Raw genomic sequence first — 14,973 nt, 5'->3', positions numbered from 1 at the left:
TTATAAACCTTGCTGTTGTTAATTAATTGATGGAATAAGACAATTTTTTCGATTAAACTATAGTCGAACCGATTGAACCAATAAATTATTGAATCAATGATTAGAACAGTTTGATGATTTGTTCGATTTTCAAAACCTTGGCTAAATATAATCTACTAATCTTAGGTCAGATTTTGTTTGGGACTTTCTTTGGCCCAAGATATAATGGGTAAATTTCAATTGGAAGAAATATTGACAATTATCTGCCAAAAGAAAATAAAAAATTAACACTTCTATAATATTTGGTTTAGTTTTTGGGACAAATAGTATTTAGTCAAATTCTTACAAAAAAAAAACATAAAATATTCAGCCAAATTTTTTTTGAAAAATAGTACTTAGATTAAATAGAAAAAGATTAACTTAAAAAAGTTTAGTCTATTAAAATTATTTTTAATCTATTTTTTTGGCAAATAAAAATCTTTAGTTTGTTACGACTTTAGTCCTTTTTCTATCTTGGTCTATATAAAAATAAGAAATTAGTTATAATTAACTGAGGTACATTCAAGGCCCAATTCGATGACAAAAATGTATTTGTAATGCACGAAAATTTGAAATCTTCTAACCCCAAAAAAATAGCTTTGGAATCTCAATGCTATTACTGATTCCTCTCCAAGTGGTTATAAACTTAAAAGCTGTACATACCTAACTACCTAAGCATGCTGCATGTTAAGTGCAAGTTTTGCAATAAAAGATACATACACCTCACAATCCGTCTAGTAGATTGAACTCTAATAAATAGTGAAAATATGGGTTAGTACAAGATTGGAGCAAATAGAGTTTATGGCATGCAGAAGCTAATGAAAGAATCTCTTGCGACATCTAACAGAACCAAGCTCCTCATACTCAGACTTAGTTACACACATTGCTTCAAAATCTGGACTTGACGCCAACAGAGATCCTCCACGCCAACCACCTAGTATGGGACTACAACACAAAAACGAGTTAGTTTATGGAAACTTCACTTCTCCCAACATCAATGAAACAGAACATTTAGGGAACGGGTTTTACTCTTCTTGAGTAGTTATCTTCACATGATAGTCATCAGGAACTAGTGGTCGGAGCTCCTTCTCTCTACATCGTCGATTGTCGATAATTGAAACACGGGGAAGCAAAGTGCACAAAAATTATGTTATCATGGAACAAGGTATAGTGGCTAAGACAAAGAACTTACAATCTCTCAGAAAACTGAGGAAACAGAGTGCTTCCGCCGGTTAAAATTATGCTGCCAAAAGGAAAATCGCATAGATAAATTGCAAGATGAAACAGAGAATCAAGATGTAAATAACCATAAACAGAACCATCAGAGTAAATGGTTTGAATTAGAAACCTTTCATAGAGTACATGGTGGAGATGTGGATGGCACGAATTGACAGCTCGAACAATACATTCTGCTAGCCCAGCTTCATTCATACCTGCAAAACTGTTTTTATTAGTATTTTCAGAGAACACAGAATGATAATAAGAAGCAAAGAGCCAAGTAGACTAATATCATTCTTTGTTTTTGTCATTGGTATCTAAACTATATTTCTAGGAACCGGACTATCCCCATTTAGATTAACTTGATAAACTCAATACTCAAACAAGGAGTGTTGTGTATGAATACAAACCCAAATTGGCAGGCTGGAAGATCATCTCAGGGACAAGAAACCGTTCTTTTGTCAAGTCGAATTCCTACAAATAATAAAATGAAAGCAGGAAAATCAAACAACTGGTATAAGCGTCTCATACTAAAAAAAACGCTCCTACAAATACATTTTTCGATAGATCAATTCCGTTTCGGTCTTGAGGCATCTCAGCAATTTCCGAGCGGTTCATATTCCCCTTTGTTTCCTCTGGAAGAGGAGGAAAGGCACAAGTGCCATCCTTCAAGGCAAGATAGTTGTGCATTCGCTCTGGATGCTTAACAAAACCCTTGGTGTATGTGATACCATCAGGAAGCACATATGTGCACCTGAAGAGATTTTCTTTTCCACTTTCCCTATTTAGAAAAAAAAAGTGAAGACAGAAAAAAGAAAAATGCACCACATAAAAGCATCTAGGCAAAAGGATTGTTATGAATACTAAACCTTACCACCTATTTGGTAAGTGGTAACTAAATTGAATGCATCCTAAAACTGATTTACCTTTTTACTTGAAACTAAATAATATCATAGAGAAACACCACACGGATTCAATTCCTTCAAACAACCCAATATCAAACCAGACTCATCTGGGTATGATTTGCAAATCAAGTATTCAAGGATTTCAATTCTTGATGGATTCAACGCAACACAGTGATTCAATCTATTTTCATACTCATTACAAACCACATATTGAATTCAAATATCTAAATTTTTTCCACCATACTATTAGTATCCAGACCCCATTACCAGCAATTGACTAGTCAAGCACATGAAATTGTGGCTACCTCTACCAGCAGTTCAGTTAGAAAAATATTAATACAATGTCATGAAGATTCAACAAGTTGATTCCAAACACACACCCCTTTGCACTAATGCATGCTAAATGCTAAAGAAAAAAAAGCATTTCGGGTACCTGGCAAGGCGGAGATCGCGTGGCACATCAAGGGAGACGAAACAGAGCTTCTCTTTGACATCGTCAATGAGGAAGGTCTCCTCCATCACATTAACAGACCGAAATGAAACAAGCTCCTTCAGGTAATTAGTAAGCGCCTTCCCACCCAAATCAATTCTCTTAACACCATAATTCAGCGTGAAATTCTGAAACACAGGCGAAGCATGAGTGAAAGAGAACCCGCAATCAACAACGAGGCTGCACTGGGCCCAAGACACAAGCCCGTTGGCCCTGCAGCTTGCTTCGTACAGGTGCACCAGCGAGGGGGAATCGGCACGTACAGTGCCCTAAAATTGAAATCTTCGAAAACGAGCTCGTCCAGTGAGCGCTGAATGGAGGGAAGAGTGAACAAGGGTTCGGTGACGAGAAGGGAGGACTGCGTTGGGTTTATGCGCAGGATTGACGAGAAGAGGTGCGACCAGATTTCTCGTTGCAGATCGGAGTTTATTAGGTATCCGCGGTCCAAGGGGCACCGGACGGCGGCGGAGGTGAGGTCCGGTTCGGCGGCGGCGGAATCGGTGGAAGTAGTTGTGGTGGGAAGAGGGTGTGGGTGAAGCCATTTTTTGGAGGAAGGGGAGCGGTAGAGGCAGTTAGGGAGAATGACGGCGGGGTCACATTCGCCGCCGAAGCCGGCTTTGATGAGGCCGCCGCCGTTGTCTAGAACAACGACGGTGGAGGACATGGTGGTGGTTATGGTGAAGTCACGTGCAGTGCCAGCTTGTGTGTCCTTTTCTCATGATTGTGCTTCGGTACGGCGTCGTTTCAAGGTTCACATGTTCAGTTCATACTTCATAAGTAGTTCTGTGGCGGAGCTTCTTGCCGAGGAGATGCCAGCGGAGAGACCTATTCCGCTATTCGGACCAGCTTAACCGCATCATGTCTGATTCCAGAAGGTACTACCGAGGTCAGGTAGTGGCAGCCATGGAAGCAAGCTTCTTGGTGCGATGTCTCCAAGGTTCTGAAAACCGGACCGGTCATCAAACCGTTTTAATCATTGGTTCATTGGTTTACTGGTCCAACCGGTCTAACCGTGGTTCAACCGGAAAAATCGTTCCATAATAAAATAATAAATAAATAAATTATGAATAAACATCCTAAATATCTTTCAAATTTAAAACCCTACGTAAAATATCACCAACTAAATGTAATTAATCATCAAAATATGCAATAACTTGCTGCAAATTTGTTGACAATTAACATAATTATACTTCCATTAAAAATAGCTGGATTGAATTACAATGCACAAGTTAAAGATAGAGAATATTGTCTTAATGTAGCTAAGTCAAAAAGTAAAACAAAAAATGATAGTGTTGCACAATAAACACACAACAGAGCCCGAAACAAACACACAACACAACAGAGAGTGAAACAAAACACAACAAAGCCTGAAACAAAAAGAATCCAACACGGAGGAGGGGTAGCAAGTCGGCGGAGATCAAGAACAGGGACAGTGCAACCAAACAATGAAAACAGAATTTTGTTTATATAACAAAACAATCAAAACATGAATCATACAATCACTAATTGCAAATTTTTTCTTCATAAGAACAGAACAATGAAAACATGAAGCATATAATAAATCAAAAGATCACCAATTGCAAATCTTTTAATAAGAACAGAACTTAGAACAGTGAAAAATGAAGAAAGATTAGTAGTTTTCAACCCAATTTTAAAAAAGCTCATCACAATGATTAACAACAAAAAAAAAGCAATGAAGGAACAGTGAATCAATAACATAGGCAATGCAAATTCAAGAAACTAATAAAATTTAACTACAGAAACAGACAGTAAAGCAGTAATAGAGTTATCAATTTAAAATTTATCATCAAATACATTCAGTGACCAAAACCAATCAACCAAGTACTGACTGGGCATTCTGAAAAAAAAAAGAGTCAAAAGAACATTTAAATCACAGCAAAAACACAACAACAATAGGAACATTTAAAACAAAGCAACCCAAAAAAAAAATCTAAAAATCACCATTGCTGAAAACAATGATTTGATCCGTGTATGCTCATAATTAAAAGCTAAGCTTACAGGAAAGTGAAGAATACCAAAACCAAAGAACCTTCAATCACAGCTTAAATCAAGAACAGAAAATCACAACAAAAACAAAAAAAAATTAAAAATAACAGAAGAACAACAGAACAACAACACAAGAACAATTAGCAAATTAACAAATTCACAATAACAGTTAAAATTTACCAGAAGAACACTAATGCAAGTGGAATCATCATGCTAATATGTTTTCTGCAAAGATGCTATTTGTGCAGCTAAAATTTCCTAATTACTAAGATCCAATTATTCTAGTTTCACATGCAATCAACTTACTAAGTTTCTAAAAGCTAGAAATTATAAAACCAACCAGAATATGGTTAAACATTTCATCAAACATATGTTCGGTGCCGTAAAATTAAAACAAAATAAGAGAATTCAAAGCTTAATATCAATGTGATAGAGAAGAGAACATAACTATTATAACTTTAATTCAGTCTATGAAGTAATCCAAACCACTACCAAATCAAATAGTTACTTATTGTAATAGAAATCAGAAGTTGCAGAGTTTGAAGCAGAGTATTGGTGTTGTGTGAGTGTATTGTCTGGTGGCGGATTTAGGGAACTCACGTCGGCGACAAAAGAAAGCAGTTCGACGGCTAGGTGGAGCGCGCGGGTTGGTCGCAGTGTTTGAAGAAGAGCAACGTGGCTTCCAGACGAACACGAATGCGAACTCGAACGGTGAGCGGCGAGTGAACGCAAACAGTGAACGCCGAGCGAACGTGAACGGCAAACAAACGGCAACGGAAGCGCGGGTGAGCAGACAAAGACCACGGACGCCGAGCTCGAGGAAGCAGCCGCGATCGGTGACAGCGAACAGGGGTTGAAGACTTGGATCACGAGGGAAGCTAGATAGACGAACGGATGGCGAACTTTGAGTGCGACAGAGGCGGCAGTATGCCACTCATTGCGGCGGTGGTGTAGGCTTACAGTGCTAGGGTTTTTTGGCTGGGGTTGTGTGATCTGATTTCTTTCTGAATGAAAGAAAGAAAGGGGGAAAGGGAGAAAGAAACTATGGAACTTCCGTTTTCGTGTAAACCGGGCGGGTTCCGGTTCAACGGTTTTTTATCGGTTTTTAAAACGACGGTTTTACATGCCTGATTGGATTGTTAATGTTTTTGGTTTGCGGTTGAATCGATCCGACCGATCAATCCGGTCCAATTTTCAGAATTGCTAATTATATTACTAACTTTTTTCAAATGTTATGAAACTTTTCCATCTATAATTTGTATATTGACTTATTTTATAATCAAGTAGATAAAAAAAAATAACTTCATTAAAAAATACACTCAAAAAAAGACTCAATTAATATTCAAAGCCTAATTCGGACTAAGACAAAGTCAATTTCACCTTATTCATGTACACCCCTAATTATTTCATTGGACTTTTAGTTAGCACAATATTTATTGACTGAATTGTTGACTAAATGGTGTTGGTTCCTAGCATTGTTAGAATTTCAAAAGCAAAATATAAAATAATAAAAACAATTTCAAGTTGTTTGTCTCCTTCAAAACTTACTTTTGTCTCTTGAATCTTTAACTCGAAATTCAAAAGGTTAAACAGTAACCAAATGTTAGGTAAATGTAACCAACACTTAATCCAATAATCTGTTGTAAATGACTAAATTTGAGTATTAAATCTAGAATCAGAATCATTAGCCAGCATTTCGTTTTCCACACTGGAGATGATAGTTAGCCAGCATTCCAAACGTTGTTCCCATCCCATGTCATATACATCTATGCATGTTGCAGGTTGTATATACAGAACTAGACTAACTTGTAATGTTAGTGGCAGAACCAGAGCAGGAATCACAATTTATGGAAGCCTGAATCAGATTTCACAATTACTATCAAGCACTACTTGCTGAAACACACATTCTTTAATTACCTTTCAACTGAATATACATATTATAAAAAAGTTGCATAAATAACAAGCTTTCTGCTTTTCAATGTGGCTAACTTGCAGAAAATGTATCTTATACTAAGCTCAATTCATCTTTTATATTTGCAAATTTTATCTCATCTTTAAACTGGGTAGCAAGCACCTTCCGCAGATCCACCAATTCTTCGCCGGTGTCACAGATATATGCTGAAGCTTGTCGACCTGACAAGGTTGCACCTTCCATGCTGTCTATGTAGTCCTGAAAATACAAAATTCATTCAAGTCCGCAATATCGTGAAACTTCGAAACCACAAATTCCATGAAGGTGGCAAAAAGATGCTGCAATGGTCCAGAGGGAAAGGTACAAAAATAAAAAACAAAAAAATCTTGATATTGTGCAATTTAGAAGCATTATATTCTCGAAGCACAATTATAACTCTCCAGTAAAGACAGTGCATGGATTTTGAACTTACCTGCTTGGTGTAAGAGCCAGCGAGAAAGAAATTCTTCACCGGTGTCTTCTGATCAGGTCTGAATGGATCTTTACCAGGTCCCTCGCGGTATAGAGATTGCCCAATTTTAACAACAGATGACCAGGTTACTTCTAAGCCTTGAGCTGATGGAAACAGTGCTAGAACCTGCGAAAAGTTTACAAGATCAAATGTAATAACGAGTTATTATCGGTGTTTACCACTGGATCTTCCAAATAGGTAAAAACTAAAGCTTGAGGTGTGATCTAAGATGGAAATAATTGAAAATGCTATGCTTGATCTTCCAATTGACCAATGAATTAGCAGTATGAATAAATATGCAGCAAATGAACAAGTAGCTTTCCAAGCAGTTACTGCATTTTCGTGTTTCGGAGATATCATATGACAGTACATAATAGTGAAAAGCAAAATAGACTTGACAATAATCCATGCACTTATGCTCCTTGCTATTAAATCAACAATCACAATATCATAACATCATAAGAAAAGGCATGATATTTTGAATCTACCTGTTTTGCTACCCTCGAAATAATTTCATCATTCGGTAAGGGCATGTACGGATCACCTGGTGTCAGAACACATCTGAAATATGAAATAACATTACATATTTAGAACACATTGTAAAACCAAAGAGTGTATTAAAGCTTAAGACAAAATTCACCGACGTCAGATACTTACACAAGGATATATGTATAAAAGCAACTTATAACGAAGTGAGAGCACAGACACACTTACTGTAATAATGATCCTTGTCCTTCAATGTAATAATCTTCAGGAGATGTTAGTGCAAGGTCTGCAAAGCACGAAAAATCTGCATCCGGAGTATAGAGAAGGTTATCTAGCCCAAGAGCTTGCTTCAGTTGCCTGCCATCAACAAAGCGAAAGAATTCATAAGGTCAATAGCAATCATAGAAGGGAATGAAACCATTCCTTACTCTTCAAGCAAAAAGTATCAATCTGTGGCAACAATAGGGAATCCTAAAATTATGATAATCACCTTGATTTTTCAAGATCCTGCAACTCTGTAACCCAGCCGTTGTATCTGAGTTGCACTGTGACGACAGGAACTCCAACAAGCTCGTATATGTTACTGAAAAACTTCTGTTCCCTCCACTCCGAAGGAATTAATCTTTTAATTCCGGGAACATCACAAGCTGACATAAAGTAGTATTAGATATCTTTGAAATAATAAGGCAATCAGTACAAAACTAATGAATCACTACACTACTAACCAGCAACGTAAGCATCAGCATGCACGATTTGCTTGGCAGTAGCCTGAGAAAATGAAATTTAAAAGAAAAACAGAAAAGTGTTAACTATGAATTATGATGATTTTCAGAATGTGTCAGATTCTAAGGAAGCATGTAAACACATGAGAAGCAAAGATAAATAGAAAGAAAGAAAAAAGTATCACCTTTGACATGGCAAGTCCTGTAACATAAGTACTACCATCAGAAGACCTATTATAAAGTATTTCTCTGCAACCCCATCTAAGATGGAACCTGTTCCAGCAACGAATAGAATCAAATACTGACAAATTAGAATAGTCATCATTCCAAAATTCCAATATGTGAGGCTATACCTGCCCCCTCTATCTGTAATGTACTTTTGGATAGGGCCACTCAAATAAACATCCGGTGAACCCTTCAGCATTCGCAAAAGGGAGGCCTCGGTCTTTGTAGCAAACAAGGCAAATATGGTGAGCATGCAACGTGCACTGATATTATCACAGTCAATAAATCCAAGAGCATAGGCCACTGGATCCCACATCCTTTGAATACTCATTCGTGTGCCACCTTTGGATATAAACCAGTCTGAAAAGCTAATCTGTAACGAGTGCATACAAAAGTTAAGAGAGTATATAAAGCTGAGGAATAAATAAATCAGGCAACACCATTTTGAAAGGGGAACAATGAATTGACATATCCTCTTACACTATCCAAATTCCTTATGTCCCTCAATGCAGCATCTGGATTAATAAGAGCTTTGACAACTGGACTCAGTGCGAGAGCCACAGCATTTCTAGCCTTATCATAAGTCTGTTCATAAATAAAAAACAAAAAGTTAAATGCAGTGAGTCCTACTAAGGAATATGAAGAATGTTTTTTCTTTTTACTTTGAGTACAAATACCATATTGTGAGGAGGTTTCTGAATAATACTATAGTCATGCAATCTTAACACCAAATAAAATAAAATAGAATAAAATTTAAAATGGGATTACCTTAAGCTGATTTGTGGACAAAAAAGCGTTTATCCCATGCAATGGTGCTCCCACTGGGAAGCGAAAATCTAGTTCTGCACTGGAAAACTAAGTTATGAATAATGTGTCATGTAACTATTATCTTTTCGTAAAGTGTAGTGCAATTGGGGTAAGAGGGAAAGCAAGAAGAGAATAATCAACAAGAACAAAAATCAGTATTACAGCCCAAAATATACCTCCTATTTGACCCCCTTTGTTTACAAAAGTGTGAGTGTGATCCTTTACAAGTAGATTGTTATCTGCACCCACCTATTCCAGGTAAAGAAAAAGAAAAAGCAAGTGGAATGAATGGATACACAACGAAAATGAACACATCAAGTGAAGTCAATAATAGAGGTTCTTGTCCTTGATAGAAGTGACACTTGTAATACTTTCATAACTGGGAAAAGAGTTGAGGAATAATACAGCTGCTAAAGATGGTGAAGAACTTGCATTATGGCTACAAGCAAAAACCAACCTTTTTCATCAATCGGAAGAGATTGTTGTAGCAACCAAAAAAGACATGCAGTCCCATTTCAATGTGGTTTCCTTTCTTATCAACAAAAGAACCAACTTTCCCACCAATAAAAGTCCTCGACTCATATATATCCACCTGAACGAGAGCAATTAGAAGTAAACATACTAGAGAAAATGCATTATCTAGAATATCCTAATAAATTTAACACCATAATTGTGTTAAGAAACTGACCAAATCACTCCACTTTGCTTCAAAAATCAAGTTTACCATGTACACCATAACATCCAATTTCAAAATAACATTTTCTCCGTTCCATACTGATAAGTCACTTTGACTTTTCACATATATTCATAAATCAAAGTATCAAAATGACTTATAACATATGAAATGGAGGAAGTGTGATATTAAAGATTAAAGGAGCTGAACCTCGTGTCCTTGATCCAAGAGTTCCACTGCAGTTGACATGCCAGCAAGCCCAGCCCCAATGATGGCAACTTTCAGCTTTGGTCCTCGATAATGCCCCGGCTCCGGCGGAAACAGCCCTTTCGGCGCTGGCAGGAAACCATTTCATTTGTCAAACTTACAGCTCAGCTCAATTACTATAATAACTAAACCTGGTAACATGGGCCAACCAGATTCATTCATAAGCTCACACCACTCCCCTATGATAGACCCTAACTACCATCCTTCACAATCCAGTATTCACCCACAGGCACAGAAATTCACCAACAATTAATGTCAAAATTACACACTGTACACTACAAAGTTACATGCCCCATTGCCATGATGACCCAATTTTTTTGTTCAGATAGCAACATCATTATACTAAGCTTTTTTTTAATTATGTTTTTTTTCAAAAAAAAAAAAAAAAGCGCGTTAACTATGCGCCCAAAATTCCTGCTGCTAAGATAGTAATTTCTTTCCCAAAAATGCTCCATGAACACAAAAACTACGGCACCAAATCAGCTATCACGTAGTATTTGTGTATATTTATATGTGTAAAGTAATGTTTTTCTGTCTTCGTATATCATAGTTGTTCCTTCCTTATGGATAATATGATAATAATTCAAATACCAAAAAAAGAAAAACATTAAATGAAAGTAACAAACTGCTACGGAAACTGTATATCCAAAAATTTATCCGAAATTGAATACCTCGTAGTTTGCTTTAGAAAAATAAAAGAAAGAAGAAGATACTAACCGTTGACGCTCATGTCGGAGACATTAGAATCTAACGAGCAACGAACACGAGACTTGAGTGGCTTGTTGAAACGAGTTCCGGAGAGAGAAGTGGCCGGACACTGAATCAAAGAAGCCATACCTTTGTCTGAAGAAACAAGAAACTACTATGAAGGATGCGGTTGCGGTTCGTAGTGTACTAAGTATATGTATTATTATTATTATTATTATTATTATTATTATTATATGGGTCTGAAAAAGAGGGCGTAATAAATTGGAGGAGCATGGAACGCATTAGAGAGAGAGGTATCTGAGTAAGTTGGGTTGGGAAGAGATGCTGAAATTGATGAATTTGTCCGGTAGTTGAAGGGATTAGAATTTGCGTTGTAACCACTCGGAATTGTTTGAGGAGGATAATAAAATAAAATTATTTATTAAGAAAGGGGAAATGGAGGTGGCACTGAGTGAGTCACAAGTGACAATGGCAATTCCATTTTAGTGGTGGGTGGATAATGAACCAACAAAGCCTCGTTAGTTGTTGGCTTGGATTAGGGGTACTAGTTGTGGTAGTGGGGGTTGCGCAATGGACAGTGGAGAGTGGAAAGAAACACAATTCCCCAACGTTGACCTCTTTCTTTATTTCTTCTTTTTTCCTTCAATGATATTTACCTTTGTTAGTTGTCAACTACCAGGATAAATATTTAAAGGAAATACCTCAGATGAGTGTCTGAAATTTTTTAGTTCTAAACAAATTTTAAGTCGCAAATAAATTTTAACATTTACTGTTGGTGGTCAGAATAATCGTTGGTTAAGTGCTAAAACAAAATCCATCATCACCTATATATGCTGCATGTCATAGCTTTGATGCAAACACCTGTCCTGGTTAAGTGTTAGTGTTTTTCAATCAGCTACAATTGGTGGTAGGAGGCTTAGTATCGAGAATGAATCCTTTTAATTTTATTTTTAATTAAAAAAATAAAGTGTAATTTTTTATTTTTTATTTTTTTTAAATAAAAAAATTAAGAAAATCTATTTTCATTTAATAAAAGGTCTTACAATTCAAAAAATGTGTGTCATCAATTGTTATTAAAGAATGGATTAAGAAATAGTAATGATTTTAGTTTAAGAAAATAATTTTAATATATATTTATTCAAAATATTAGATATGTGGTGGACCTTAGTTTTCTTTGTTTGACTTTTTGATCGGATCGGACATACTTAAACACTATAGATGGACTAAAAATTATGTTAAACAATTTAAAAAGTATTGGCACCATCTTTGTCTAAAGTAAAAGAAAAAATTAATTTGTTAATGACCAAGACACAAATGAATCCAGTCCAAAAAACAAATGAAATTTTTTTTTTTAAATATGTGATAATAAAAAAAAATTTAAAGGAATAAAGTTTTTTTTTTTTTTTTTTTTTTTGCAAAAAGGTTAACATAGGAGTTTATAGTAAATAGAGATTCATGTTTGAGGCAAACTGAGAGTGCTGTTGGTCTGGTAGCTTTTCTATATTGTTGAGGGAAGAGCTTGATGGCTGAAGGAGAAGAAATTCGTTCAGCGGCACCTGAAACTTTAAATAAAGTAAACTTCAAATCGTTGGGACTATTTATGTGTGAACTACATGCTTGGATTTCGGAATTAGGGCAAGTTCCAAATCCAAATTCTGAACGTCATTGTCATTTGATGAGTGATATTCTATTTAGTTTGTTGATTGGGTCTGTGATTTCATTTTTTTTGCCGTTATAGAAGGTTAAAAGAAATTTATTATTTTTCGTCGTTTGTGTTTCTGTAACAACTCAACTTTCAGTACGTCATGATCGTACCAAAAGTAAGGTGTTACTAACCTAATTCCTTTATTATTTATTTAATATTGAATCTTTACACGTTAATCTGTCGATGATTTTACTGAAAAGTTACAACTTTTTCATCAAGAACAAATAACACATATTCACATACTTAATATTATACATTATAGTATTACATACAAAACCAATTACAAAATCTACCCCTCTGAATAAAACTTCAACTACAAGGCAAGGAAAAAAATAAATTCTAACAACAACTCAACTTGCAAACATATTCTTCTATACTCCTACAACTTCGCAATAAGCCTTCACACCTGTAGCTGAAAATGGTGGAAATAGGGAGTAAGAATTGGAGAGTTCTTAGTAGGTCCGAAGTGGATAGTTATGTCTATTTTATTATTTGTTACATAGCAATTCCACAAATTTGTAATCTTCAATAGATAACCAACAACAACAAACCTCAGAATACAAACAACTTTAACAAATCAAAGATACAGAGAAAATCACAAGTCAAGAAGCACATACACACAATCATAGAAACACATATCACATAGAAGTATGTGCAAACAAGTATGATGCATGTCTGTCCTATGCAAGCTATGAGCTCATGTGTTGGTTGTGTAACACCCTAGTATTTAAATCCTTATGCTCAAGTCATAAGTCAATAATAATAAGATGGTACGACTCAAGGTGGATTTATAATACATATATAATTGAAAGGAATTATTAAACGAGAAGCCTGAAAATTAGTAAAATAAAATCGCGATCAGAAACTCACACTATCGATGAAAAAAACAAAGCGCATTCAGAAAGCGAAGCAAAATAAAACATTAAGGAAGAATAGGATAAAGACAAGATATATACATAAACATGCATACAATAACCACTGGTCGCGACCTACGAAGTTTAGGCCGGCTAGGGTTACAATAATAAAATTCAATTGACAACAGCATTTGTTATCTCCCCCAAAATATATATCAAGGCCTCTATAGGCGAGTTTTCAAATAAAAATGCTTACATATAAGTTTCTCAAAATAAGTAAGTAGAGATCTAAACAAAAGTAAAACACGAGTCTAGTATACTTCGCCATCTCTCAGATGAATCACAGTTTACTGTTGAGCACCGGGACTGTAGAGCCTAATTAAAAAAAACAACAAACAACAACGATGGCCCAAGCCCATAACCTTTCCTTCTTTTCTTTCTACTCCAATGGCACACACAAACATTTCAATGTAGCAATACACATATTATTACATCATAGAAACCCCCCACTACCAATGCTACTCTCTGATCTCCTCTATTCATGTCACTTCTTTAACAATAATTTCATACAATTTTATTTCAATTAATTTTACTATTCTTCTTCTATTCCAACTCTATTATGCTCTATCCATTGTGTTCTCTTATGTTAGCTTTTATTCCAAAACTCTATTGAAGTAGTCTAAGCTTGAAAAAAAAAGGAAAATTACCTTTAATTCAAGCATTACCAATTATTAGACATTAAGGTGATTCTTTAGCTTGATAATTACCTATATCTTTAATTTTTGTCCCGTTTATAGTTATGGGTATTAATAAATTCGAAAATTTAGGGTTAGGGTAAGATAGAATTTTGGATTTTTTGGTATATAGGTTTTATTATATTAATTGATGTTAAGATTAACTTATTAGAGTTATTATTGTTATGTTTGTGGTATTAGATACTCAAAGGAACCACTCTCCTTGCTCGTTAGAACCTGTGGATTAGAAATTCCTCTCTTGGATTTTAGTCTCTGAATAAACTTTGTATCTATGGTTAAATTTTAGCATTTACTTTATTTTTATAATTATTGAAAATAATTTTATAATTTATTATTTAGTTATTTACTAACTTATTTTCCAATATGATGTTTATGTTAAATATTTTACAAAGAAAATCTCACTTGAGACATAATATTTTGTGTTGAAATGAATGAAGTGGTTATTTGAGAAATTAAACTACAATGTAAATATTATCTTGCATATACACTTTGAATGTAAATTTAGTATTGAATTTAGATAAAGTTGTTACATGAATTATTACTATTGAATTGATGACGTATTTATTGATTTGTTTGATAACTTTTAACTTGATAATAATTTGTATGACAAAATATTTTGGAAAGTTCTATGACAGAAACTATAGCTAGCGACAGCGAGCGCTATACTTGGTGCACCTTGTCAGTCTATAATTGCATTTTCAGGACCATAT

The 14,973-nt window shown here is 35.2% G+C and overlaps 1 protein-coding gene and 1 pseudogene across 1 annotated transcript; both read right to left on the bottom strand.

Annotated features, from left to right (window-relative positions):
* Positions 1 to 612: 612 nt before the first annotated feature.
* LOC112775451 (actin-related protein 6-like) lies at positions 613 to 5,653 on the bottom strand (annotated as a pseudogene).
* Positions 5,654 to 6,528: 875 nt separating this feature from the next.
* Positions 6,529 to 11,612, bottom strand: LOC112776436 (zeta-carotene desaturase, chloroplastic/chromoplastic). Its single transcript, XM_025820598.3, has 14 exons — positions 10,959 to 11,612; positions 10,185 to 10,309; positions 9,759 to 9,893; positions 9,478 to 9,550; positions 9,263 to 9,336; positions 8,975 to 9,079; positions 8,623 to 8,867; positions 8,455 to 8,542; positions 8,273 to 8,315; positions 8,038 to 8,194; positions 7,776 to 7,904; positions 7,550 to 7,622; positions 7,023 to 7,187; positions 6,529 to 6,808 (listed from the first exon to the last, which is right to left on the bottom strand). The coding sequence occupies exons 1-14, from the start codon at positions 11,074 to 11,076 to the stop codon at positions 6,644 to 6,646; spliced, it is 1,695 nt and encodes a 564-aa protein (XP_025676383.1). The 5' UTR covers positions 11,077 to 11,612; the 3' UTR covers positions 6,529 to 6,643.
* Positions 11,613 to 14,973: the final 3,361 nt, after the last annotated feature.

This window comes from Arachis hypogaea, chromosome 19 (assembly GCF_003086295.3).
Source record: "Arachis hypogaea cultivar Tifrunner chromosome 19, arahy.Tifrunner.gnm2.J5K5, whole genome shotgun sequence".
NCBI classification, from domain to species: domain Eukaryota; kingdom Viridiplantae; phylum Streptophyta; class Magnoliopsida; order Fabales; family Fabaceae; genus Arachis; species Arachis hypogaea.
The sequence above is the reverse complement of the archived record's forward strand: the minus strand, read 5'-3'. Positions and strand labels throughout refer to the sequence as shown.

What these genes read in the sequence shown, in the direction of transcription:
- LOC112776436 (XM_025820598.3), bottom strand. Translation starts at nt 11,076, where the DNA reads ATGGCTTCTTTGATTCAGTGTCCGGCCACTTCTCTCTCCGGAACTCGT. An exon ending in TCTTCCGATTGATGAAAAAG is followed by an intron (nt 9,551 to 9,758) that starts GTTGGTTTTTGC and finishes TACCTGGAATAG; the next exon opens with GTGGGTGCAGATAACAATCT. An exon ending in ACATAAGGAATTTGGATAGT is followed by an intron (nt 8,868 to 8,974) that starts GTAAGAGGATAT and finishes CACTCGTTACAG; the next exon opens with ATTAGCTTTTCAGACTGGTT.